Source organism: Narcine bancroftii, chromosome 4 (assembly GCF_036971445.1).
Source record: "Narcine bancroftii isolate sNarBan1 chromosome 4, sNarBan1.hap1, whole genome shotgun sequence".
NCBI classification, from domain to species: Eukaryota; Metazoa; Chordata; class Chondrichthyes; order Torpediniformes; family Narcinidae; genus Narcine; species Narcine bancroftii.
Window position 1 is genome coordinate 195,166,084 of NC_091472.1, and position 26,421 is coordinate 195,192,504.

General features: G+C 43.1%; 1 protein-coding gene across 3 annotated transcripts in view; it reads right to left on the minus strand.

Annotated features, from left to right (window-relative positions):
- The window catches only part of dnah10 (dynein axonemal heavy chain 10), a 677,292-nt gene that overhangs the window by 537,770 nt on the left and 113,101 nt on the right, over positions 1-26,421 (minus strand). For all 3 annotated transcript variants that reach the window (XM_069933473.1, XM_069933472.1, XM_069933474.1), the window contains one exon: positions 248-421. In XM_069933473.1, the coding sequence (XP_069789574.1) occupies positions 248-421 (174 nt within the window). The remainder of the gene's footprint in view (positions 1-247; positions 422-26,421) is intronic.

A 26,421-nucleotide genomic window follows, 5' to 3' on the forward strand; every position in this document is an offset into this window, starting at 1 on the left:
TCCAATTATCACCCTTTGTCTGCTGGACTATGTTTCTCTCCTTCCTCTTTCTTTCCTTCTCCCCAGCCTTTTAATTCAGGCACCTGACTGACTTTTGCCATACTTTGTACAAGGGCTCAGGCCTGCAGTTTTTTTTACAAATCCACAACAAAATACACTTGCTACACTTGAGTCATGAAAGTGTGAATGGATATTTCTTTAAACATATAAATGCTCTATTAATCTCAGTGAATATATCTGTACTTACTGGATCAAAGACAATGGTAATCTCTGAATTGTTCACTGACAAGTTAATCCTGGTAAGCAGGCTTTGTTTTAACAGAACATGCAACTTCGCGTTAGTCTCACTTTGCCAATGCTCATATAACTTATCTTCATATGCTTTCATTCTCTTTGCCAGCTCCAGATATTTTGCTTTGGTCTACAAAGTAAAAAACTCATTGTTAGAATTTTGTTTAAAGTTTCATTCAACAAATGTAATAATATAAAAGAATTTAACAAAATGGACTAGAAGATATAAAATTGTGCAGCTCCAAAACAAGTCATTCACTCTATTTCATCCGTGCCGACAAGTGGGCACTATGTTAATATCCCTCTATGCCCAAAAGAGTCAAGAGCTAATCTAGATGCCAGTTCAATGCTGTCAGCAACATCCTCAAACATAGTCTCAGGCAGTGCTTCTCAGGTACTTCCCACTCTCTCAGATCCCCCAAAACATTTTCCCCCTGTCTGTAAATTTCTGTCTTCTGGCTTCATCTGCCTCTGATATGGGGAAAAATTACCTGCAGTCTATCCTAAAACTTTATACATAGAGAACTTGAAGTACAAGTCGTAAATAATGTTATCCAGAATTCAAGCAACAGACAATTTAAAAAATTGTGGAAAAATTAATATGTAAAAAATACAGAGGTTTAAAATTGGTGCGCCTCGCCATTCCACGCAACATGCAATCTCAAGCAACCATAAAATTCACATATCTAGCATATACCAATCCCAAAAGATAACAGATACCAGAGTTTTACTGAATATCTCAATTGTGTCCCCTCTCAACCTCCTCAGCTCCAGGGAGAACAAACCAAACTTCCCCAGTATCTCACCATAACTAAATCCTCCATCCCATACAACATCCTGGTGAATCTCCTCTGCATCCACTCTAGTAATATCACATCTTTCCTATATCTTAATGACCAGAACTGCATGCTCAACCCAGCTGAGATCTGACCAGGCTGGCGCATAATCTCCCTACCCCATAATTCTTGTCTAATGAAGACCAGTATTGCTTCTGTCTTCCTAACTACATTATCTACGACTCGTACTTCAAGGTCCCTCTATTCTTCAATACTCAGATAAACCTACGAGCAAATATGTCAAACTGAAAACGAAGGGAAAGAAGACAAAATAGATGAATTTCTAACTAAAATTGAACTTCCGAAATTACAAACAGAGGAGCAAAATAAATTAATAAAACCATTTGAAATAGAAGAATTACAGGAGATATTAAAAAAACTACCGAACAATAAAACACCAGGAGAGGATGGATTCCCAATAGAATTCTATAAAACATTTAGAGACTTATTAATTCCTCCCCTCCTGGAAGTAATCAACCAGATTGATAAAACACAAAACATACCAGATTCATGCAAAACAGCAATAATTACAGTAATACCAAAGACAGGGAAAGATCCCCTAGCACCAGCGTCATATAGGCCAATATCTCTACTTAACACAGATTATAAGATAATAGCTAAACTATTAGCAAACAGATTGGCCGACTATGTACCAAAAATAGTAAATCTAGACCAAACTGGATTTATTAAAAAAAGACGAACAACAGACAATATCTGTAAATTTTATTAACTTAATTCATGCAGTAGAAAGAAATAAAACTCCAACAGTAGCGGTTGCTTTAGACGTAGAGAAGGCCTTTGACAGAGTAGAATGGAATTATTTATTCAAAGTACTACAAAAATTCAGCCTACCAGAGCAATATATTAATTGGATTAAAGCATTATATAAGGGGCCATTGGCGAAAGTGACAGTAAATGGATATATATCAAAACAATTTAACTTAAGCAGATCAACAAGGCAGGGATGTCCATTATCTCTCTCACTGTCCGCGTTAGCTATAGAACCACTAGCAGAACTGATAAAAACAGAAAATAAAATAAGAGGGATAAAAATAAAAGAGAAGGAATATAAAATCAGTCTATTTGCAGATGACGTATAGTATACTTAATAAAACCAGAAATATCAATAAAAGAATTACATAGGAAATTGAAGGAATATGGAGAAGTATCGGGGTACAAGATCAACGCAAATAAAAGTGAAGCAATCCCAATGAATAATGCGGATTTCACAAAGTTTAAGAAAGAATCACCATTTAGATGGCAAACACAAGCAATGCGATACTTAGGTATACAACTAAATAAAAATCTCGGCCATCTATATAAACTAAATTATCATCCATTAATGAAAAAATTACAAGACGACTTAGAGCATTGGAAAAACTTACCACTAACACTGATAGGAAGGATAAACTGTATTAAAATGAACATTTTCCCAAGGATACAATACCTATTTCAGTCATTACCAATTTACCTAACAGAGAAATTCTTCAAGGAATTAAAGAAAATAATAAGGAAATTCTTATGGAAAGGGGGGAAATTGAGGATAGCACTAGATAAATTAACAGAATGGTACAAACAAGGAGGCTTACAACTACCAAACTTTAAGAATTATTATAGAGCCGCACAATTAAGATACCTATCAGATTTTTATCAAACAAGGAAAAAACCAGATTGGACCAGATTAGAACTAGATAAAATAGGGGAGAAGATACCTGAACATATACTATATAAATGGGATGAAAAATTGGTGCAACGTAGGAATTCACCGGTATTGCATCATCTGCTCAACATTTGGAAGACGATTCACGTAGAAAGGAATAAAACAAATTACCAACTACCAAAACTAATATTGACGCAAAATCAACTAATCCCTTTCACAATAGATAACCTTTCCTTTAGAGAATGGGAGAGAAAAGGGATCAAAAGAATAGAAAATTGTTTTTTGGGAAATAAATTATTATCCTTTGAACAAATGAAGGATAAATATAATATAACTCACAATACAATGTTTGCATACTACCAACTGAAAACCTACTTGAAGGACAAATTGCGAAACAATCTGAGGTTACCAGAAGGAAGCAATTTTGAATATGTGATTACAGACACAATGATAATTTAAAAATTTGTAACAAGCATGTACATCAAACTGCAAGAAAAGGAGAACGAGGAAACAAACGGTAAACCTAAACAAAAATGGGAACAAGATCTAAACATAAAGATAAAGAATGAAACATGGGAAAAGCTGTGCTCCAGAACTATGAGAAATACAATAAACACGAGGTTACGCATGATACAATATAACTGGATACACAGGCTATACATCACACCTCAAAAGTTAAATAAATGGGACCCAACAGTATCAGACAGATGTTTTCGCTGTAAAAAGGAAACGGGAACAACAATTCATGCAATTTGGACATGTGAGAAAGTGAAAACATTTTGGGAAGATCTAAACCAGATATTAAATAAAATCACAAAAAGCAATATGCCAAAAAACCCAGAGATCTTCCTCCTAAGTAATATAAGAAATAAAGAATTTGGACTCGATTTGGATGGAGCACAAAAAAGATTTGTTATGATAGCCCTAGCTGTAGCAAAAAAATGTATTATGTCAACCTGGAAATTAGAAGACAACTTGAGAATACAACAATGGTACATAGAAATGAATAAATGTATTCCATTAGAAAAAATAACATATATTTAAGAAATAACATCACAATATTCGAACAAATATGGGAGCCATACATGAAATACAATAGACAAATCCTACCATGGACTTCCACCATCTAAAATGACAGAAGGAGAAGACAACGAAAAGAACTGACTCAGTAAAATTTCTTGTTTATTTTTATTAAGTGACAACATTGTTTAACGGTTTAATGTATCTTATAGCTTGAACTTCAAATTAATGGGAAAGGGGGTGAGGGAGGGAGGGAGGGAGGGAAGGGAGGGGGAAAAAGGGGGAGAAAATGACACTATATATTCAAGAGAAAAAATGTCTGTATGTATCTTGGTCAATATGGTTTATAGTGTGAAAAATAAAAAAAATTAAAATAAAATACTCAGATAAACAACCCACAAACTTTAAGAGGGGGGAAAGAGGACTTAGATCTTAATGGAAGAAACCTTGTGAATCTGGAGAGCAGCTGAACGAGTGCTTAGAAGAGAAGACACTCAATTGTGAGTTGTTGGTGTGCATGCCTTGTGTTGGTTTCTCTGGAGGATAGGAAGTGGAAGGGAGACCTGATAGAAGTTTATAGAATCATGAAAGCCATTGATAGGTGGACAGTTAGAATCTTTATCTCAGGATAAAAGTGTGGGATAACGAGTACATGTGTTTAAGGTGGAGGGGGTAGGAGTCCAAGGGGGATGTGCAGGGCAATTTTTGACACTGGGAGTGGTAGGTGCCTGGAACTATCTGCTAGGAGTAGTGGACGAAGCATATACAATACTAATATTTAAGAGGCATTAAGGTAGACACATGAATGTGCCAGGAATAGAGGGATATCTTTCATACCCAAGCAGCAGGGATTTAGTTTAATTTGGTCAACATGTTTGACACAGACACATGGGCTGAAAGCCCTGTTCCTGAGCTGCATTGTTAATAGACAATAGACAATAGGAGCTGGAGTAGGCCCTTCGGCCCGTCGAGCCAGCACCGCCATTTTACAGATCATGGCTGATCACTACCATCAGTACCCCTTTCCAGCCTTATCCCCATAACCCTTAACTCTTTTGCCCACTAGAGTCTTATCTATCTCTCTTTTGAACATAATCAGCGAATCTGCCTCTACCACCCTCTGTGGCAGAGCATTCCACAGATTCACACTTCTCTGGGTAAAAAAATGTTTTCTCATCTCCGTCCTAAAGGGCCTACCCTGTATTCTTAAACTATGCCCTCTAGTCCTCCTTTCCCCCATCATTGGGAACAAGTAATCCGACTTCACCCTGTCTATCCCCCTGATAATTTTGTATACCTCAATCATGTCCGCCCTCATCCTTCTAAACTCCATCGGATACAAGTCCAGTTTTTCTAGCCTTTCAGCATATGTCAACCCCGCCATCCCTGGAACTAACCTTGTAAATCTGCGCTGCACACCCTCTATAGCTAGTATGTCCTTCCTCAAAATTGGAGACCAGAACTGGACGCAATACTCCAGGTGGAGTCTCACCAGGGCTCTGTACAACTGCAGAAGGGCATCTCTGTTCCTATACTCCAATCCCCTCTTTACGAAAGCCAACATGCCATTAGCCTTCTTCACAGCTTTCTGAACCTGCATGCTAGTCTTCAGTGACCGGTGAACAAGTACTCCCAGATCCATTTGCTCCTCCCCACTCCCTAGCTTGTCTCCATTTAAATAATACTCAGCTTTCCTATTATTGCCCCCAAAATGGATAACCTCACATTTGCTTACATTGAACGTCATTTTCCATTCAGCAGCCCACTCCCCCAACCTGTCCAAGTTCCTCTGCATTTTCCTGACATCCTCCTCACACCCCACACCGCCACCCAGTTTCGTGTCATCTGCAAATTTGCTCAAGTTATTAATAGTCCCCTCATCCAAATCATTTACATAAATTACAAACAAATGAGGACCCAATACCGAACCCTGCGGCACTCCACTCGTCACATCCTGCCATCCTGAAAAAGACCCGCTTACCCCAACCCTTTGTTTCCTATTTCTTAACCAATTTCCTATCCATGTCAGCACCTTACCTCCAATACCATGCTCCCTGATCTTGCCCACTAGTCTCCCGTGCGGTACCTTATCAAAGGCCTTCTGGAAGTCCAAATACACCACATCCACTGGCTCTCCCAAGTCCACCCTCTTTGTCACATCCTCAAAAAATTCCAGAAGGTTAATCAAGCATGACTTACCCTTAAGGAATCCATGCTGACTAGCCCTTATACTATTATTTCTGCCTAAGTGTTCTGCTATTACTCCTTTTATGATAGACTCCAATATCTTCCCCACCACCGACGTCAGGCTGACCGGTCTATAATTTCCCGTTTTCTCCCTCCCTCCCTTCTTAAAAATCGGCACCACATCAGCCACTCTCCAATCCTCAGGGACTTCCCCCGAATCTATGGAACTTTGGAAAATATCGACCAGTGCTTCCACAATTTCCATAGCAACTTCTTTAAGCACCCTGGGATGCCGCCCATCAGGCCCTGGGGATTTATCAGCCCTCAGTCCCAACAATTTACTCACAACCTCCTGTTTCTGGATCCGGATATCCATTAGATCCCCTACTTCCCCAGGAAAGTTCCCCAAGTCTCTTGATACCGCATGACCACTACCCCCTAACTGACCATAACCTATATCCTCCTTGGTGAAGACAGTTGCAAAGTATTTGTTAAATTCCTCAGCCATCTCCTTGTTTCCGGTAATAATTTCACCCTTTTCCATTCTTAATGGACCAATTTTAGACCGAACCAATTTCTTCCTCTTCACGTATTTAAAAAAGCTTTTGCTATCCTCCATTATATTATTTGCTAATTTCCTCTCGTACTTCATTTTCCCCTCTCTTATGACTTTCTTAGTTACCCTCTGATGCTCTTTGAATGTTTCCCAATCCTCTAACTTCCCACTCCGCTTCGCTATCCTATACTTACTCCCTTTGGATTTGATATTACACTTGATTTCATTAGTTAGCCACGGCTGCCATTTGCATCTCCTAGAGCCTTTCCTCCACTTTGGAATAAATTTGTCCTGAAACCTGTGAAAAATGTCCAAAAATACCTGCCATTTTTCCCCAGTTGTCCTCCCAGCTAGTGTATCTTTCCATTTTTTGTTCTGTTTTTATTTGTTATATTTTGATGGAATACTTGGATGAGTGCAGTTCCAATAACTCTAAAGTAGCTGAAGATGATCCAGACCAAAGCAGCTGATTGATTGTCATTATATTCACCACTCAATCTACTCAGGGATAGACAACGTGGCTTTGTGAGGGGAAGCTTCTTGATCCTAATTGAGTTTTTTGAGGAGATAACAAAAGATATTATGAGTGGATTTTAGTGAGGCATTTCACAAATCACCCATGAGAGACTTGTGCAGAAAATCGGAATGTATGGGATCCATGGAACCTTGGCAGTGTGGATTCAAAATCGACTTGCTTGAATAAAGCAGAGAGTAGTAGACTATTGAAGTTCCACAGGGATCTGTTCTGGGACCCCTGCTCTTTGTGATTTTTATAAATGTTGATGATGAAGAAGCAGAAGGATGGGTCAGTAAGTTTGAGGATGATACCAAGGTTGGAGGAGTTGTGGATAGTGCTGAAGGTTGTCGTAGTTACAAACGGAAATAGATAGGATTCAGAGTTTGGTGGAAAAGTTGCAGATGGAGTTCAATCCGAAGTGAGAGGTGTTCCATTTTGGAAGGTCAAACCTGAAGGTCCAGGGTTAATGGTCAGATAGTTAATACTGTGGTGGAACAGAAGGCAGTTAGGGTCCAAACCAATATATTTCTCTAGGTTGCCAAGTAGGTTGATAGGATAGTTAAGGCAGGCTATGGTATGCTAGGCTTTATTAATGGGAGACTGAGTTCGAGAGTCAAGAGGTGACGTTGCAGCTCTACAAATCTCTGATGAGACAATACTTAAGAATATTGTATTCAGTTCTGGTCACCTCATTTTAGGAAGAAAGTGAAAGCTTTGGAGAGTGTGACAGTGTATATAGAGGTGTTTGGGTGATAAATTGGGAAAGATTTGTTGGAGCAGGTCACTCACAAACACTTTAAAACAAAATGTTTGCAGGAGCTTTAGCGAGTGCTCAGAGACTTATGATGGACTGTTGTTTTGCAAAAGGGCAACAAATGTAACAACAGGCAGAAGCAGCTTTATTTGGAAGGTCATATGATCTTTGCAGGCAGAGAGCAGAGTAAAAAAGCAGGCTTTGCTCTCAGAGAGGAGGGGCTGAGAGAGAGAGTTAGAGAGAGAGAGAGAGAGAGAGAGAGAGAGAGAGAGAGAGAGAGAGAGAGAGAGAGAGAGAGAGAGAGAGGGACATCGGTTCCAGAGGGACAACCTGGCAAGCTTTGGAAGACGGCCTGATCAAAGGAGAGGACTAGCTGTCCGGTGTTTCCCTTGGAATAGGAGAAACAGAAAAGGAACTCTGTAATTGCACCACTAGGTCACCAGGGGTCATCCCGGTGACCTTGTATATAAAGCAGTCCAGAGCTACAGTCTAGCCTTCCAGGTTCATCTTGCAGAGAGACAAGACCTCTTAGTGTACATATTAGTTTATTAAAGTTGTCTTATACTTGCACTGCTGGTGTGGTTATTGTCAGTACAATTTAATAAACTAATATCATACCTACTAGGATGGAAGCTGCTTCTGCTCCAACACCGTTCCCAACCACCTGGAGACTCTTCCTGAGGAATGGAATCTGGGGACGACCAGCACACATGTGCATCTGAGGACAGAGATGGCGAAGGACCGCTGTACTGGAATCATGGTGGAATGCGGGGAAGACCACAGAAGTATGATAGGGCAGGTAAAAAACAGCCAAGAGCCCTGCCTGCCCGTGGGTTCGCCAGTATAGGTGCCGCTGACCCTAAACCCTGGTCTGATCAGAAAGGGGCCACTACAAGCACAGGTGGAAGGATCTCTACGTCGGGCTCCCGATTGCCATGTATGTACAGAATTCCCGACCACTCCAAAGCCAGGGAAAGCAGACACTACTACCGTCACTCCCCCAGCAGCAGTTTCTCCAGTACCAAGGAGATCTGACGCTACCGCTGGGATCCTCCCCTAAGCCCGCTGCAAACGTCCCAAAGCCAGAGACTCAGCCAACAGCCCCAAACACCCAGGTTACTCCTCCAGCGTGATAGTACAGATTCTATCACCAATGTGTATATGTACATATCTACAGATGGTAGTTAGTGTAAGATGACTGTGATTGGCTGAGAGTATAGCCACACCTACTGGCAGGTCTTAAAGGATTGCTCCTAGCCAGAACAGGTCATTCTGGACTGGTCGACCTATTTGTGATATGCTCCAGTCTTTTAGTTAATAAAAGCCTTGGTTTGGATCAACAAGTCTTTGGTTCTTTTGAGGCACATCACAATTTTATTAACTAAAAAATTTTGAAGGGATGGAGAGTATGCTATGGCTGGAATGCCTCGACATCGACCCACAGTCAGCTACAGCCTCAAATGACTTTAAGCACTGGGTGAGATGCTTCGAAACATACTTACAGCTCTCTGATCCCACCATGATAGAGGACAACCATCGAGTACTAATATTGATGACTATGCTGTCCCCAAGAGTCTACCAGAGTGTCCAGGACGCGACCACTTATGCTGCAGCCATGAAGGTGCTGAAAGGGCTCTATAAGTGACCGGTGAACAGGGTCTATGCTTGGTACAAACTTGTTACAAGGAGGCAACAGCCCGGTGAGTCCTGTAAAGCTTAAATTCAGGTGCTAAGGGCAATGGGCAGGGACTGTGCCTGCACAGACAAAACTGCTGCGGAGACCACAGGCGATCTCAATCAGGATCCCTTTGTGGCCGGGGTTAGATCGAATGAGATGAGGCAGCGCCAGCTAGAGCACGGGGGAGAAAACAAAGAGGACGTGATCTGGATTGCAGAGACGATGGAGGCTGTGGCCTTAAGTATGGACTTGTACTCTCGGGGCTAGACCCCACACTCTGATGTGAGTAGGATGCCCTCCCTCTACCCTACTACTGCCGCTACGCTGTCCGATGCAATCCCAAAGTGTTATTTCTGTGGGAGGAACAAGCACAGCAGGTCCCAGTGCCCGAAAAAAGCCAGGTGCCAGAAGTGATATGTGTGTCTTCCGGACCACTCAGCTCGCTATTCTGGGTTGTGTGGTGGACAACAGGGTGGTCATGCCGGACCCTGACCGCATGCGTCCCCTCATGGACTTTCCCCCCCACCCCCACAACCAGAAGGCACTCAGGCACTGCTGGGTTTTTTCTCCTACTGTGCCCAATGGGTTCCACACTATGCCGACAAGGCACGGCCACTCATCAAGACCACCTCCTTCCCCCAGTCAACCGAAACCGGAGTGGCCTTCGACCGCATCAAATCGGACATCGCTGCTGCAACGCTGCACACCATCGACGAGTCCATTCTGTTCCAAGTCGAAAGCCGGCCGGCTGGTAGCCTTCTTCTCCAGAACCCTCCAGGGTCCTGAGAGCCGACACTCCTCTGTTGAGAAGGAGGCCCAGGCCATAGTCGAAGCAGTACGTCATTAGAGACACTACCTCACTGGCAGGCGCTTTACGCTGCTGACCGACCAACGCGCTGTCTCCTTCATGTTTAGCAATATCCAGCGAGTAAGATTAAGAATGACAAAAGCACCAGGTGGAGAATCGAGCTCTCCACCTTTAATTATGACATACTGTATCGGCCAGGTAAGCTCAACGACCCACCAGATGCGCTCTCCAAGGGGACTTGCGCCAACATACAACTGGACAGGCTGCAGAAACTTCACGAGGAGCTCTGCCATCCAGGGGTCACTAGGTTCGCGCACTTTGTCAAAGCTCGCAACCTGCCCTACATGGTCGAGGAGATTCGCTTCATGACTCAAGCCTGCCCAGTGTGCGCTAAGTGCAAGCCCCACTTTTTCCGTCCAGAGAACACCAAAGCCACCCGCCCCTTTGAGCGTCTCAGTGTAGACTTCAAGGGGCCCCTACCGTCGACCAACCATAACGCCTACATCCTTACGGCCATCGACAAGTACTCCTGCTTACTGTTCGCTGTGCCCTGCTCGAACATAACTGCCTCCTCAGTTATAGAGGCCTTGCACGGCATCTTCGCCATCTTCGGGTACCCCAGTTACATCCACAGTGACAGGGGGTCCTCGTTTATGAGCACAGAGCTGCAGCAGTACCTTCTGGAGTGTGGAATTGCTTCAAGCAGGACCACCAGCTATAACCCACGTGGTAATGGGCAAGTCGAAAGAGAGAATGCCACCGTCTGGAAAGCAGTTACGCTTGCCCTCCGGTCCAAAGGTCTCCCCACCTCTCGCTGGCAGGACATGCTCACTAGTCCATTACACTCCATCCACTCCCTCCTATGCACCGCAACCTATGTCACGCCCCATGAAAGGATGTTCTCTTTCCCAATGAAATCCGAGTTGGGTATGACCATGGCTCACGGTTCCCACTCCAGTCCTTTTACGACGCCACATTCGGTACTCTAAGAACGACCCCTTGGTTGACCGAGTGACTCTGCTCTATGCAAACCCGCATTATGCCTACGTTGAGTACCCAGACGGACGGGAGGACACTGTCTCAGTAAGGGACCTAGCCCAAGCCAGATCAGGCGCAGAAGTGCCTTTAACCCAACCTCCCCCTATTCCTTCTTCCCCCAGGTCATGTGCTTGAAGAGAGGACTAGCGCCACCCCACCAGCTCAGGCCAGACTGTCGACAACGCCATTGGGGAATTGAGCCAAACAGTAGCCGTACCCTACAGGCCTGCCGGCGACACGACTCCGGCGACCCCAATCCCAGCCCCACGGCAGTCACGCCGGATGGTCAGACCCCCTGACCAGTACAGCCCCTAACCTCCATCCACCCTGGGGTCAGTTCTCAAAGAAGGGGTGAATGTGATAGTACAGATTCTATCACCAATGTGTATATGTACATATCTACAGATGGTAATGTAGGATGACTGTGATTGGCTGAGAGCATAGCCACACCTACTGGCAGGTCTTAAAGGATTGCTCCTAGCCAGACCAGGCCATTCTGGACTGGTCGACCTACTTGTGATTTGCTCCAGTCTTTTAGTTAATAAAAGCCTTGGTTTGGATCAACAAGTCTTTGGTTCTTTTGACGCACATCACAACCAGTAGACACAAGCCCCATAGAGGCTCTACCAGCAGCTCCCAGTACCCCAGGGACCACCCTTGCTACACCTAGACCCAGAGACCACATGGAGACCGGGAACGACCCCCACATTACCTGAAGGACCAGAGACTGCAGCTTAGCCATGTGCTGTGACCAGACAAGCTGGATCTCGACCCGGGGGCGTGGCAAGATGGCGTAAGGATCAGACGTGCCTTCCAGTCCTCTCCTGACTCTATCTTATTGTTTTGTCTAGAAATGCCCGTTAAAATTCTTTAAAAGTTTAGATAACTTCAGTGCTGTTAATTTAACTTCTGACGGTACAATTGGTGAAAAAGAGCAAAAAAAAAACGACAACAGATCATCAAAAAACTACATTTTCTAAAAGTTCAAAGTTTTGGAGCCTACCTACAGGAAAAACATCGAGACTCAGCCTGAAATGGATCCCAGGAGAGAGATACAGCTTTCGGATGTAGAGATTAATGTTACATCGATAGAGGGCGCCAAACAGCCTTTAGAACAAAGAGTTATTCAGGTTCGTACATGTGCAGTAGCATCTGATGGCAATGTTATGAATGAACGATTTGTGAATCTTGAATCTAAATTATCTTATACAATGCAGGGATTATCTAAGATTATGTCTGAACTTGGTACTAGGTTTAATACTCTGGTGAAAATACATTCTCAACAGATGGCTGAGTTTGAAGCTTTTAAGCTTGAAGTGAGAGATAAATTTAATTCGTGTGAAGAAGATATAGACAAAATACGGGATCAAGTTTTTGATGTGACCAAAAGGGTCGAAGAGTTACAAACTCAAAATAAAAATTTGGTGAAAAAGATTGATTATTTGGAAAACCAATCCAGATGGAACAATATAAAGATTATTGGTTTGCCGGAAGGTATGGAGGGACCAGACCCAAGAAAATTTTTTACTGAATGGATTCCACAGGTGCTGGGTCAAGAACATTTCCCGGAAGGTATAATACTGGAACGTGCTCATAGAGCCTTGCGTAGAAGACCTATTTCAGGTCAAAGTCCAAGACCTGTTTTGGTTCTTTGCTTGAATTATTACGACAGAGAAATAATTTTACGAGTGGCTATTAGAAATGCACAACAGAGAAAATCACCCTTGATGATTCAAAATAATCGAGTTTTCTTCTATGCGGATTTGAGTCAAGAAGTTATGTTCCAACGACGGGAATTCAATCCTGCTAAAGAGTTGTTGTGGAAGAAAGGTTACAAGGCAACCTTTAGATATCCAGCTGTTTTGAAGGTTTTCCAAGATAGTTGCCAACCAAAGTTCTTTGATTCTTCAAAGGAAGCTATAGCATTTGCTCAAGAGCTGCCAATTACTCAGTTTCAACAGAGACAAAGTCCGCCGCGATCACTAAGGAGACAAGAGATGGAAGAAAAGAGCAGTGCTCCAAGAAGGAATGGTTGTAATGGTGACTCGGTAGTTGGAGTTGATTAAAAAAAGAGTTGTCCTTTTTTTTTCTAATGTTTTTTTTAAAAAAAAGGAATATTAAATAATGATGATGTTAGTTTAAGATGAAGTGAGAGTTGGGGGAGAGAACTGGATAGGCACTATTTCCTGAAAGTCATCTGCTACGTGTGAGTTATCTCACACCCATTTTTTTTTGGGAGTTACCGCACTGCGCGGTTTAGACGGGAGGGGGTATTTAAACCTCCTACCCGTTTTCTTTTTTCCTTTTTTTTGTATTATTAGATTAAAGAGTGAAGGGTTTTTTTTGTTTAAATATAAAAAAAAAGCATAAGTATTTGATTGTTTAAAAAACTAAAAATTGATGTGGTTTTTTTTGTAAAGTTTATTCAGTAGATAAGGAATATTTGAAATTTAAATGTGAATGGGATGGATAAGTTTTCTTTTATATTTTTTCTTTAACTTTAAGGTGAAAAGAGTGGTAATTCTGGTGTATATTATTTTGCTATTTTAGTTATAGAACGAAGGGAATAATGATGAAAGTTATAAATTGAATTGTACAATTCTTAATGAGGCTTGAATTTTGTTTGTGGTTTATGCTCCATTTGTTGAAGATATAGATTTTGTTGTAGATGTGTTTTTATTATTTGGATATCTGAATTTTTAAGTAATGATTGGGGATATTTAAATGTGGTATTGGAGCTTTTATTGGATAACTATTCAAGAGTAAAAGGGAAAAATGGTGGAAGAGTACTAAAATTGAATTGTACAATGCTTAATGAGGTTTGAATTTTGTTTTAAGATGGTGACTAATATGATGATAGATGTGAAGTTAGTTGATATTTGGTGAATGTTTTTTTTCTTTTTTTTCATGCTACAATTTTTTTTAAGAATTGATTATTGTTTAAGAATTTTTGATAGATAATGTTTCTAACTTTACTAATTTTTTATATTAATTAACCCCATTTGTGAAATATATGCATTTAAGTTTGATTTAAATATGTTTTCTTAAGTCTGATATTTTAGTATTAATTACTTTTCTTTTTGTTAGTATTTTAATCGGTTATGTTTTTGTTGTTTTTTTTGTAAGTGGGTTTTTTTTCTCACATATATTATTAACTTTATTAATTCTTCACTCTTTATTTTGGGGGGAAAGGGGGGGTTGGACTAATTTGAGTTGGGTTATTAATGTGTAATAATTATTGGGGAGGGTATAGTTTATTTAGATTATGGATACTGTATTGTAATTTTTATTATTTTATTCTTAATTTTTTTTTCAATGTAATCCTATATGTTATTCACGTTATAAAATTTTAAATAAAGTTTAAAAAAAAAGCTGGATCTCGACCCCAGAAATCCCAGAGCTGGCATCCACTTCAGCCGCTGGCAGAGATGCTTTCTGAATTACGTGGAGGGTGCTGAGGCATCGGATAAAGAGCTATTAATGCTGCTGTTAGTGTAGCTGGGAGACCACCTTTACTCCCTTATACAGGATGCCAGGTCCTACCAAGAGGCAATGAGCACTTTACAGAGGCATTACAGTAAGGGAGATAGCAAACTCCACTCCCGGTACAGGCTCATGACCAGGTCACAACAAGTAGAGGAGTCTGCCAGAGACTTTATACTCTGACCTGGTGAGAGGCTGCAACTTTAAAGCAGTATCAGCCCAGGAGTATGCGGAGGACCTTATTAGGACAGAATTGTTGCAGGCATTCGATCCACTGAGATGAGACATCGATTGCTGGAGAAAGGAATGGTAGGGCTAGATGAGGGAGAGACTATTGCAGAAGCTTTAGAAAGCACCAGGAAAGAATTGGAGGAGTATTCACAGGACCCTGGGGGTGGGGCAAACGTCACACTACTGGACTCTCGAAGCCCCACGAAAAGAAAAGTATGCTGCCTCACAGGAATCCACAGCAGCAGCTGCACACCTTGAGGGTCCCAAGTGCTTTTTCTGTGGACAAAGAAAGCACCCCAGAGCCCTCTGACCTGCCAGAGAAAATGTCTGTTCCAACTGTAGAAAACATGGGTATTATGCAAAAGTCTGCAAAAGCCCCAAGGCCACTGCCAAGGCCCATTCTCATGCTAATGAGAGGTGGGAAAGCTCTTCTTTCTCCAAAGACAAACAGAAGAAGAATGCCATGTGCAGCCGGCTATCTTGGACAAATGCTACAGAGCAGAGGACTGTTGGAACCAAGGGGTTGTAATCATGGAAAATATGCCTATGTACTATTCATTGTGTATTCATTAATCCATTACTATGTAACAATTTACTATTTACTTCAATTATACTGTTTTAGGGAAATATTAATGCAATTAAGTAACAGCCACAGTATGTAGAAAAGTTGGCTGATTATAGTATGTGTAGAATTTGCTGCCTCCAAATACAAAGAGAGAAAATACTTTCATCCCCAAGGTTACACTGCTAATTGTAAAGCACACATGGAAGAAGAAGGATAGCAGATAGGAGAAGTTAGACAGGATGAGGCTGGAGGAACCATAGGGACAGTGATTTATTCTGAAACAGGCCAGTGACAGGAAGATAAGTGGATTGCAAGGATAAGTGATGAGTACCATGACTGAGAATGTCAGAGACAAACAAAATGGATAAACCAATTTAGTAGAAATAATTAAGTCATAAGGATACACGGAAGGTGTTGGTTAGAACTATGGCCAGACGAGAACAAAGAAATAATTAGAAATATCTGGGATATGAATTGACTTCTGATCAAAACAACAGGATGTTCTGGCCTTGGGGATTAAGATAGGAGGTCTACACCATCGATAAATGCAGAGCAGGAAATTGCTTGAGATAAATTTTATGCAAGGAGTTTATCAAAGAAAGCCAATGGTCAATGTAACAATGTTGATCTATATAAACAGAAGAGACTGGACAGTAGGGGTCAGTCTTGGGGAATAGCTCACCGAGCAGGTGACCTATGAACTAACGACTGAACCAGAGCTCTGTTAAGCTTTATTCTTGTACTATGTAATAAACTGATTGTGAAACCGAATACCTTCTCCTATCACTTCATTCAACGAGCACGCTGGACTCAGACAACACATAGACCAAATTGAGGGGAGAGTAAAGCCAGAGTCCGACAGGACACAGTCTTCAGGAGACGAATATGAAGCTGAGTACTATCGGATGGAAGGACCACGAAGGACACACCAGACTCGCTTCTCTCCGCATGAATCAGGCGAGTCCACACAATTTATCTGATGCCACTGTGTACATCAAAATTAATGATGTGAGGGTAAATTGCTTAATAGATAGTGGAAGCACTGAGAGTTTTAATGACCAGGGGTTAGTCAACCGCCTTGCCCTCCCCACATGCCCGAGTGAGCAACGGATCCTGTTAGCACCCAGCAGCCTTGCGGCTGAGGTAAAACAGTTTTGCAGAGTTACTCTAGAAATCCAGGGCACAAAATACAAAGGGTTCAAATTACTAGTACTCCTTCACCTCTGTGCCCTGGTACTATCGGGGTTAGATTTTCAGTGTCAGTTAGAAAGCATTACAATAGTGACAACGGGCCTCAACCCCCACCCCACCCCCCTCACCACTACGCCTTATGAAGAAACAGCACTGCAGCCTGTCTGTCCTGAACATAGAACCCCCTCCTCTGTTCACACACCTGACCCCAGAATACACACCAGTAGCTACAAAGAGCAGGAGGTACAGCCCGAGGGACAGAGCCTTCATTAGGACAGAGGTCCGCAGGCTATTACAGGAGGGCATCATAGAGCAGAGCACCAGCCCCTGGAGAGCCCAGGTGGTTGTAGTAAAGTCAGGAGAAAAACTGCACATGTTAGTGGATTACAGCCAGACAATCAACAAATTTATACAACTAGATGCCTACCCCCTGCCATGCATAGCAGACGAGGTCAACAACATTGCACAGAATAAGGTGTTCTCCATCATAGACCTGAAGGCAGCATACCACCAACTGCCCATTAGAAAAAGCGATCGCATTTACACGGCATTTGAGGCAGACAGCAGGCTGTATCATTTTCTGTGACTCCCCTTCAGTGTCACCAAAGGAGTGTCCCTGTTTCAGAGAGAAATGGACCGAATAGTAGATGAGTTCCAATTGAAAGTGGTGTTCCCCTACTTGGAGAATATGACAATCTGTGGCCACACTCAGGAGGATAATGACATGAACTTAAAATGCTTCTTCCAAGCAGTCGAGGAAAGGAACCTAACATACAACAGGGACAAATGCGTCTTCAGTGCGAGGAAGTTGCCAATCCTGGGCTACGTAGTGCAGAATGGGGAAATCAGCCCAGACCCTGCCCGTATGCTCCCTCTCCTAGATCTCCCAGTGCCACACACGCTGAAAGCACTAAAAAGGTGTTTGGGACTGTTCGCTTACTACACCCAATGGATCCCCAACTCTGCCGACAGGGCCTGCCCATTTATAAAAGCCTCAGTTTTCCCACTGTGTCCAGCAGCCACCAGAGCATTCAGGGACATTTGGGACCATATCGCTAAAGCTACCATGCGGTCCACAGATGAGTCGATCCTGTTTCAAGTAGAATTGTCTACATTTACCTATGACATTTTATACTGCCCCGGGAGACTCCACAAGCCCTTGGACATGCTGTCAAGGGGCACTTGTGCCATCCTTAACCACACGTCCCAGTTGCAGAGTTTGCACAATGAGCTGGGCCATCCAGGGGTCGCTAGACTGTTTCACTTCATTAAACCCAAAACCTCCCATTTTCGGTAGAGGAAGTGAGGTCAGTGAACAAGAGCTGCCCCATCTGTGCGGAATGCAAACCGCAATTTTACCGGCCAGACAAAGGCACCCTGATAAAAGCTACCAAACCTTTCGAGCACCTCAGCCTCGATTTTAAAGTCCCACTCCTGTCCAATAATAGAAATGTCTATTTCCTAAACGTAATAGATGAATATTCCCATTTCCCTTTTGCAATCTCATGTTCTGATGTATCAGCAGCCAATGTTATAAAATGCCTCCAACTCATCTTCAGCATATTTAGGTACCTGAACTACATACACACAGACAGGGGTGCTGCATTCATGAGCGCAGAAGTACAGCAGTACCTGCACGAGAGAGGGATTGCTACCAGCCGCACTACAAGTTACAATCCCAGGAGGAATGGACGTCGAAAGGGAAAATGCCACTATCTCAAAAACGGTCCCCTTGACCTTAAAAGCAAAAGACCTGCCTGTTACTAGATGGCAAGAAGAGTTGCCAGAGGCCCTACACTCTATCCGTTCTTTGTTGTGTACTGCCACTAACATGACCCCACTTGACCGTATCTTTTCTTTCACAAGGAAAACCACAACGGGCACAGTGCTGCCTAAATGGATGACCACATCGGGACCTGTTCTCCTCTGGAAGCACTGCACACCCCACAAAGTGGACCCGCTAGTGGATCAAGCGGAGTTGAGGCACGCGAACCCTCAGTATGCCTTCGTCACATCCCCAAATGGAAGAGAAGACTCGGTGGCCACCAGGGATCTCGCGCCGGCCGGAAGCTTGAGCAATGCGGAGGAAACACAGATCTCTACGGATCAACAAGGAGCGCAGCAGCAGTCACTAGAACAGTCGTCCATCGAGTCACCCCAGAGGACTATAGCACCCATCCTGGAAATCAGGACCCTGGGCACGCCCGCCCCACAAAATATCACCACCTTAGACTTGGTGGCAGGACCTAATCCCATATAACAGGATCCCCAGCCCACACAGCCACATGACCAACCAGGACTTCCCACTCCCACACCTCCACCAAGAAAGGCCAAAAGGCAGACCACACTCCCCACCCCTATACCACTACCGAGGAGGTCCAGAAGGCAACGGAAGCCACAAAATATTTTGGACATGAACTTACAAACAAGAGAAGGAGGATGGTGGGGAGGGGGGGGGGGATAACAATTTTTTAAGGGGGGAATGAATGTGGTGATATGTAATATGTAACAGGGATCATCCCGGTGATGTTGTATATAAATAAGTCCAGAGCTACAGTCTAGCCTTCCAAGTTCATCTTGTAGAGAGACAAGACCTCTTAGTGTACATGTTAGTTTATTAAAGCTGTCTTATACTCGCACTGCTGGTGTGGTTATTGTCAGTACATAAGTAACTCTTTGTCATGCATATCTATTGCTGCTGGTTTTTGGGGTCTTCTGGACTCATAACAATAGTATCTAGAGATTTACAAGGATGTTACCTGGATTGGAAAATAAATCTTATGAGGCAAGGTTAGCAGAGCTAGGACTTTTCTCTATGGAGTGAAGAAGGATGAGAGGTGACTTAATAGAGGTTGACAAGTTTCTGAGAGGCATAGATAAGGTTGACAGCCAGAGCCTTTTTTCAAGGGCAGGAATAGCAAACATCAGAAGACATCTTTACTAAGAAATGGGAGGAAAGTTTAGGGGAGAGATAAGGGGTAAGTTTTTTTTCACAGAGATGCGGGTGCTATAATGATCAATGTTCTATGTTCTAATATAAGGAACGAAGCAAATGAAATTTGCCCAAATGCTCACAAACATTCCTATTTCTGACATTGACAAAGCAGTTAAAAGTGATTGGATTGAGGATACTGTTGCATTAAACTGCTGTTGCAACATCTTGGAACTATGATTACTGAACTCCAATAAACGGAACTATTTTTCGTTGCATAAGATACAAATACAGTCAGTGGAGAATTTTCCCCTCGTTTCCAATAAATGTAGGCATTTAGGGTTCCTGAAACCATACTCAGTCAAATTGCAGTCATTGTCACTTTCTCTGTCTCTTTCTTCTTCTTTGGCTTGGCTTCACGAACGAAGATTTATGGAGGGGTAATATCCACGTCAGCTGCAGGCTCGTTTGTGGCTGACAAGTCTGATGCGGGACAGGCAGACACGGTTGCAGCGGTTGCAAGTTACATAGTAATGGATTAATGAATACACAATGAATAGTACATAGGCATATTTTCCATGATTACAACCCCTTGGTTCCAACAGTCCTCTGCTCTGTAGCATTTGTCCAAGATAGCCGGCTGCACATGGCATTCTTCTTCTGTTGGTTGGGGTTGGGTGTTGGGCTTTTCCTCCTTTGTCTTTTGTCAGTGAGGTGGGCTCTGTGGTCTTCTTCAAAGGAGGTTGCTGCCCGCCGAACTGTGAGGCGCCAAGATGCATGGTTTGAGGCGATATCAGCCCACTGGCGGTGGTCAATGTGGCAGGCACCAAGAGATTTCTTTACACATGTACCTCTTCTTTGGTGCACCTCTGTCACGGTGGCCAGTGGAGAGCTCACCATATAACACGATCTTGGGAAGGCGATGGTCCTCCATTCTGGAGACGTGACCTACCCAGCGCAGTTTGATCTTCAGCAGCGTGGATTTGATGCTGTCGGCCTCTGCCATCTCGAGTACTTCGATGTTAGGGATGAAGTCGCTCCAATGAATGTTGAGGATGGAGCGGAGACAACGCTGGTGGAAGCGTTCTAGGAGCCATAGGTGATGCCGGTAGAGGACCCATGATTCGGAGCCGAACAGGAGTGTGGGTATGACCACGGCTCTGTATACGCTAATCTTTGTGAGGTTTTTCAGTTGGTTGTTTTTCCAGACTCTTTTGTGTAGTCTTCCAAAGGTGCTATTTGCCTTGGCGAGTCTGTTGTCTATCTCGATGTCGATCCTAGCATCCGATGAAATGGTGCAGCCGAGTTAGGTAAACTGGTTGACCGTTTTGAGTTTTGTGTGCCCGATGGAGATGTGGGGGGGCTGGTAGTCATGATGGGGAGCTGGGTGATGGAGGACCTCAGTTTTCTTCAGGCTGACTTCCAGGCCAAACATTTTGGCAGTTTCCGCAAAACAGGACGTCAAGCGCTGAAGAGCTGGCTCTGAATGGGCAACTAAAGCGGCATCGTCTGCAAAGAGTAGTTCACGGACAAGTTGCTCTTGTGTCTTGGTGTGAGCTTGCAGGCGCCTCAGATTGAAGAGACTGCCATCCGTGTGGTACCCAATGTAAACAGCGTCTTCATTGTTGAGGTCTTTCATGGCTTGTTTCAGCATCATGCTGAAGAAGATTGAAAAGAAGGTTGGCGCGAGAACGCAGCCTTGCTTCACGCCATTGTTAATGGAGAAGGGTTCAGAGAGCTCATTGCTGTATCTGACCCAACCTTGTTGGTTTTCGTGCAGTTGGATAACCATGATGAGGAACTTTGGGGGGCATCCGAGGCGCTCTAGTATTTGCCAAAGCCCTTTCCTGCTCACGGTGTCGAAGGCTTTGGTGAGGTCAACAAAGGTGATGTAGAGTCCTTTGTTTTGTTCTCTGCACTTTTCTTGGAGCTGTCTGAGGGCAAAGACCATGTCAGTAGTTCCTCTGTTTGCGCAAAAGCTGCACTGTGGTTCTGGGAGAACATTCTCGGCAACACTAGGTATTATTCTATTTAGGAGAATCCTAGTGAAGATTTTGCCTGCAATGGAGAGCAGCGTGATTCCCCTGTAGTTTGAGCAGTCTGATTTCTCGCCTTTGTTTTTGTACAGGGTGATGATGATGGCATCACGAAGGTCCTGAGGCAGCTTTCCTTGGTCCCAGCAGAGCTTGAAAAACTCATGCAGTTTGGCATGCAGAGGTTTGCCGCCAGCCTTCCAGACCTCTGGGGGGGATTCCATCCATACCTGCTGCTTTGCCACTTTTCAGTTGTTCAATTGCCTTATATGTCTCTTCCCGGGTGAGGACCTCATCCAGCTCTAGCCTTAAGGGCTGTTGAGGGAGCTGGAGCAGGGCGGATTCTTGGACTGAGCGGTTGGCACTGAAAAGAGATTGGAAGTGTTCTGACCATCGGTATCTGCTTATGTGGAGCAAAGAAAGGACAAGGAAACACATAGCTCCCTGGATGACAAAATATACATAGAAGAAGAAAGCAAAAGAAGGACATTTGGAGGAATATAAAGGTTGCAGGAAATAGCTCAAACAGGAAGGCCAAAATAGGCCATGAAATGTCCTTGGTAAGAAGAATTAAATAAAATCCCAAGCCATTTTCTATTTACATTAAAAACAAGAGGATGACTCAGAAGAGGATAGGACCATTCAAGGACAAAGTAGGGAATTTGAGCTTGGAGTCAGAGGAAGTGAGTGTGCTGCTAAATGAGTACTTTGCCAACACACCTGCACCAAAGTGAAGGACAGAGGATAGTGATAGGAAGCATAATGTGAAGAATTTTTTGGATCTTACAAAGAGCATTACGGAGAATAAATCCTCTGGGCTTAATGGCAAGTGAAGAGATTGCTGGGTCTTTGACAAAGATCTTTACATGCACACTTGCTCCAGAGGATGGGAGAGTGGCAAATGTACCTTTGATCAAGAATGGAAATAAGGACAATCCAGGAAATAATTGCCAACTAAGTCTCATGTCAGTGGAAGGAAAATTATTAGAAAAGATGTATAGAGATAGGATTTATACACATTAGGAAGCATTTTTGAAGGGTGGGAGGAAACTGGAGCACCCAGAGGAAACCCACAAAGTCATAGGGAGAACGTACAAATTCCTCATAAACAGCGTCACATAAGAAACTGGGTCACAGGCACTGTAATAGCATTGCAGTAAACACTATGCTGACCTTGCTGCCGTTGTGGTGGAAATAGATATGATAGTAGTGTAAGAGACACCCAGAGAAGCATATGAATATGCCATAGAACATTATACCAAAGAAACAAGCCCTTCGGCCCTTCTCATCTGTGTTGAATTTATTCTGCCTAGTTCCATTGACCTAGCCATCCATACCCCTTCCATCCATGTACCTGATCAAATTCTTCTTAAATGTTAAAATTGAGCCCTCATTCACCACTTCCACCACTCTCTGTGAAAAAGTTCCCTTAATGTTCCCCTAAACATTTTCCATTTCACCCTTGGGTGAAAATTTGGATAGATGCATGGATTTGAGGGGTCTGGCGGACTATGGTCCAGGTACAGGTCAATGGGACTAGACTGAATAATAGTTCAGCATGCACTAGGTGTGCTGAAGGGTCTGTTTCTGTGCAACAATGGTCTTTGGTCTATGGTGTATCTTTATGATTAGTAAAGGCATAGAGTATAACCATATGGAAGTTGTGCTGGATCTTAGTAAAATACAGGTCCAGCTTTAACTGGAAATTTGCATTAAATTTTGATTGACTCATTCAAGGAAACGTGGTGGCATTGGAAAGGGCCAGAGAACATTTATGAGAATAGTTCCTGAGATGAAGAACTTCTATTAGAGGGCAGATGAGAGGAGATGGGACTGTTTTCTTTGAAGAGAAGACTGAGTGGATATCCAATAGAAGTAAATAACATCATGAGAGATTTTGACAGAGTCAATAGTGGAGGGTATCATGCATTGTTCAGAAGTCACAATTCTAAAAGTGGAAAGCAATTAAAAGTTCTATGAAGAAAATCATTTTTACACAGCATCCTTTTGAAAACCAGAATGCATCAAGTGCAGGTGTGTTGGGGCTGATTCCTGTGTGGCCTTCAAGCTTCAATGATCCTCTTATTGTCACATAATAATACATAATAATACATGAAAATTTTAACTTCTGTCTGCCATAAGGCAAAGAAAGAGTTGCCATGAGCATTACCTGGCGCTCCTAACAATAGGAGAAAAAGATACAAAAGAGAGTCCCTTCAGAGACACTGAGTGTTCATACATTTGCCTGTAGCGCTCTCACAGCCTCTGCAGCCTCCTGTTTGATCCATCAGCAATCCAAGCTCCAGATCCAAACTTCCGATATGATCAGGAAACCTTCAGTGCCCAAGGGTCTTCAGGAACCCTTCTTGCCCTCTGCACCCACTAGAATCCAGGTTCTAATTCCTGGTTCCTAATGAGCTAGTTTCCAGCAGCCCACTGTTTATGTGGCTCCCCCCCCACCCCCACCGACAACAGCCTGCAGCCTGTGTGCGTTCTTCACCCGTTGAGCCCCTCACTGGTCCGCTACAGTGGTTACCATTCTGTAGGGTCATCTCCTCTGCTTCTCCTTCTCAGCAGTGGTATTCTGCCTGTTTATGGAGCCATGCGCCAGTCCACTGTGCCCTACAATCTACAACTCCTCGTGGCTGCTGCTGAGCACAGGTGCCGCCATCTTGGGCACAGACCTCTGTGGTTGAAGAAGAGTGTAAAGGTTAAAATGACTTGCAAACATATTTTTGCCAGTTTCTAGCAGTCTGGAGAAGATTGTTGACATTCTTTTGACTGTCTCTATAGTAACAGCTTTCCAGACAAGGTTAAAACCTGTGTTTTCGACCATCTTAGAGAAACAAGGTTAGTTTTAAATTTGCTTTTGTGCTGTTAGAACCAAGAACATGGAGCTGGTCCAGATAATTTATTTGACCATGTAATTTTGAAAGTGTTAAACATACTATTGTTTATTGTCTATTTATTAATTGTTTTAAGTATAGTTTAGTGTCTTAAGAGTTCAAATAAACAGTGAAAAACTCAATACTTCTTTGGAACGGACTTTTCATTAACGTCAAATAAACGACATCTGTATGCTACTCAAGAGATTATAAAGGTAAATGGTTGCAATATTAAGTAAAAGAAATCTGGATTATTGACTTGTTAGTCAATAAAATAGAATCTTTGGCTTGGCTTCGCGGACAAAGATTTATGGAGGGGTATGTCCACGTCTGCTGCATGCTCGATGGTGACTGACAAGTCCGATGCGGGACAGGCAGGCACGGTTGCAGCGGTTGCAAGGGAAAATTGTTTGGTTGGGGTTGGGTGTTGGGTTTTTCCTCGTTTGTCTTTTGTCAGTGAGGTGGGCTCTGCGGTCTTCTTCAAAGGAGGTTGCAGCACGCCGAACTGTGAGGCGCCAAGATGCACGGTTGTAGGCGATATCAGCCCACTGGTGGTGGTCAATGTGGCAGGCACCAAGAGATTTCTTTAAGCAGTCCTTGTACCTCTTCTTTGGTGCACCTCTGTCACGGTGGCCAGTGGAGAGCTTGCCATCTTGGGAAGGCGATGGTCCTTCATTCTGGAGATGTGACCCACCCAGCGCAGTTGGGTCTTCAGCAGTGTGGATTCGGTGCTTGCGGACTCTGCCAGCTCGAGTATTTCGATGTTGGTGATGAAGTCATTCCAATGAATGTTGAGGATGGAGCAGAGACAGCGCTGATGGAAGCATTCTAGGAGCCGTAGGTGATGCCGGCATCTACCTACGGCTCCTAGATAAAATAGAATAGTGAAAGAAAATTTGGACAATGACTCATTAATCCAATGGTTCCCAACCTTTTTGTTCCTCTGTACCCTTTGAGCATTTTTATAGGTTCACATGTACCCCTAAAAATTAAGGATTAAAAAAAAACATGACATTGTGCAATCTGACTACAGATTACAACACCGTGTACAGTAGTGGTTATTCTCTCAGACCCAATGTACCCCCTGAAAAGTGCAAATGTACCACTGGGGGTACATGTACCCCAGGTTGGGAACCCCTGCATTAGTCAATAGAAGACAGATCTTCAAGCAAGACTATTTAGTCAAATGAACTGGACTATTGACTAGTCAATAGAAGACAGAATTGAAGACATAGGAAATTGTATTTGGAAGAGAAGACTGGATTGATTGGGTTCTGTAAGAGCAGAGTGTCAAGGAGACACAAACAACAATTGAAGTTGTAGTTGAAGAAGCAGTAAAACAAAATTTGGTGCATTGGATCCGTTTGTTCTTTAAGGATTGTTTTGGTTTCGTCTGAGTGCGACGAATGACATGATGAAGAAAACAGCAGCTGCAGCTGCTAAGGAGTAATGCGTCTAGAAGAACTTGTAGATGAATTGATAAAGAGGCAATTAGATACAAAGGGAAACAAAGCACCTCTTCAAGCAATACTGAGGGAGGATATAGATAAGAAAGAGAATACAGTTGTTAAGGGATACACATCCCACAAAATTACTGCAAATGCCATTAATAGAATTTGAGACCAAATTCTCAATAGTGGCTGAAGCTAAACCACAAGATGGTGGTGTGGAGAATGAACAATCCAAAATGGAGATATGGTCAGAGATTGAAGCAATACATGATGTACAGAACCTAATAAAAGTGTGTCAAATACTA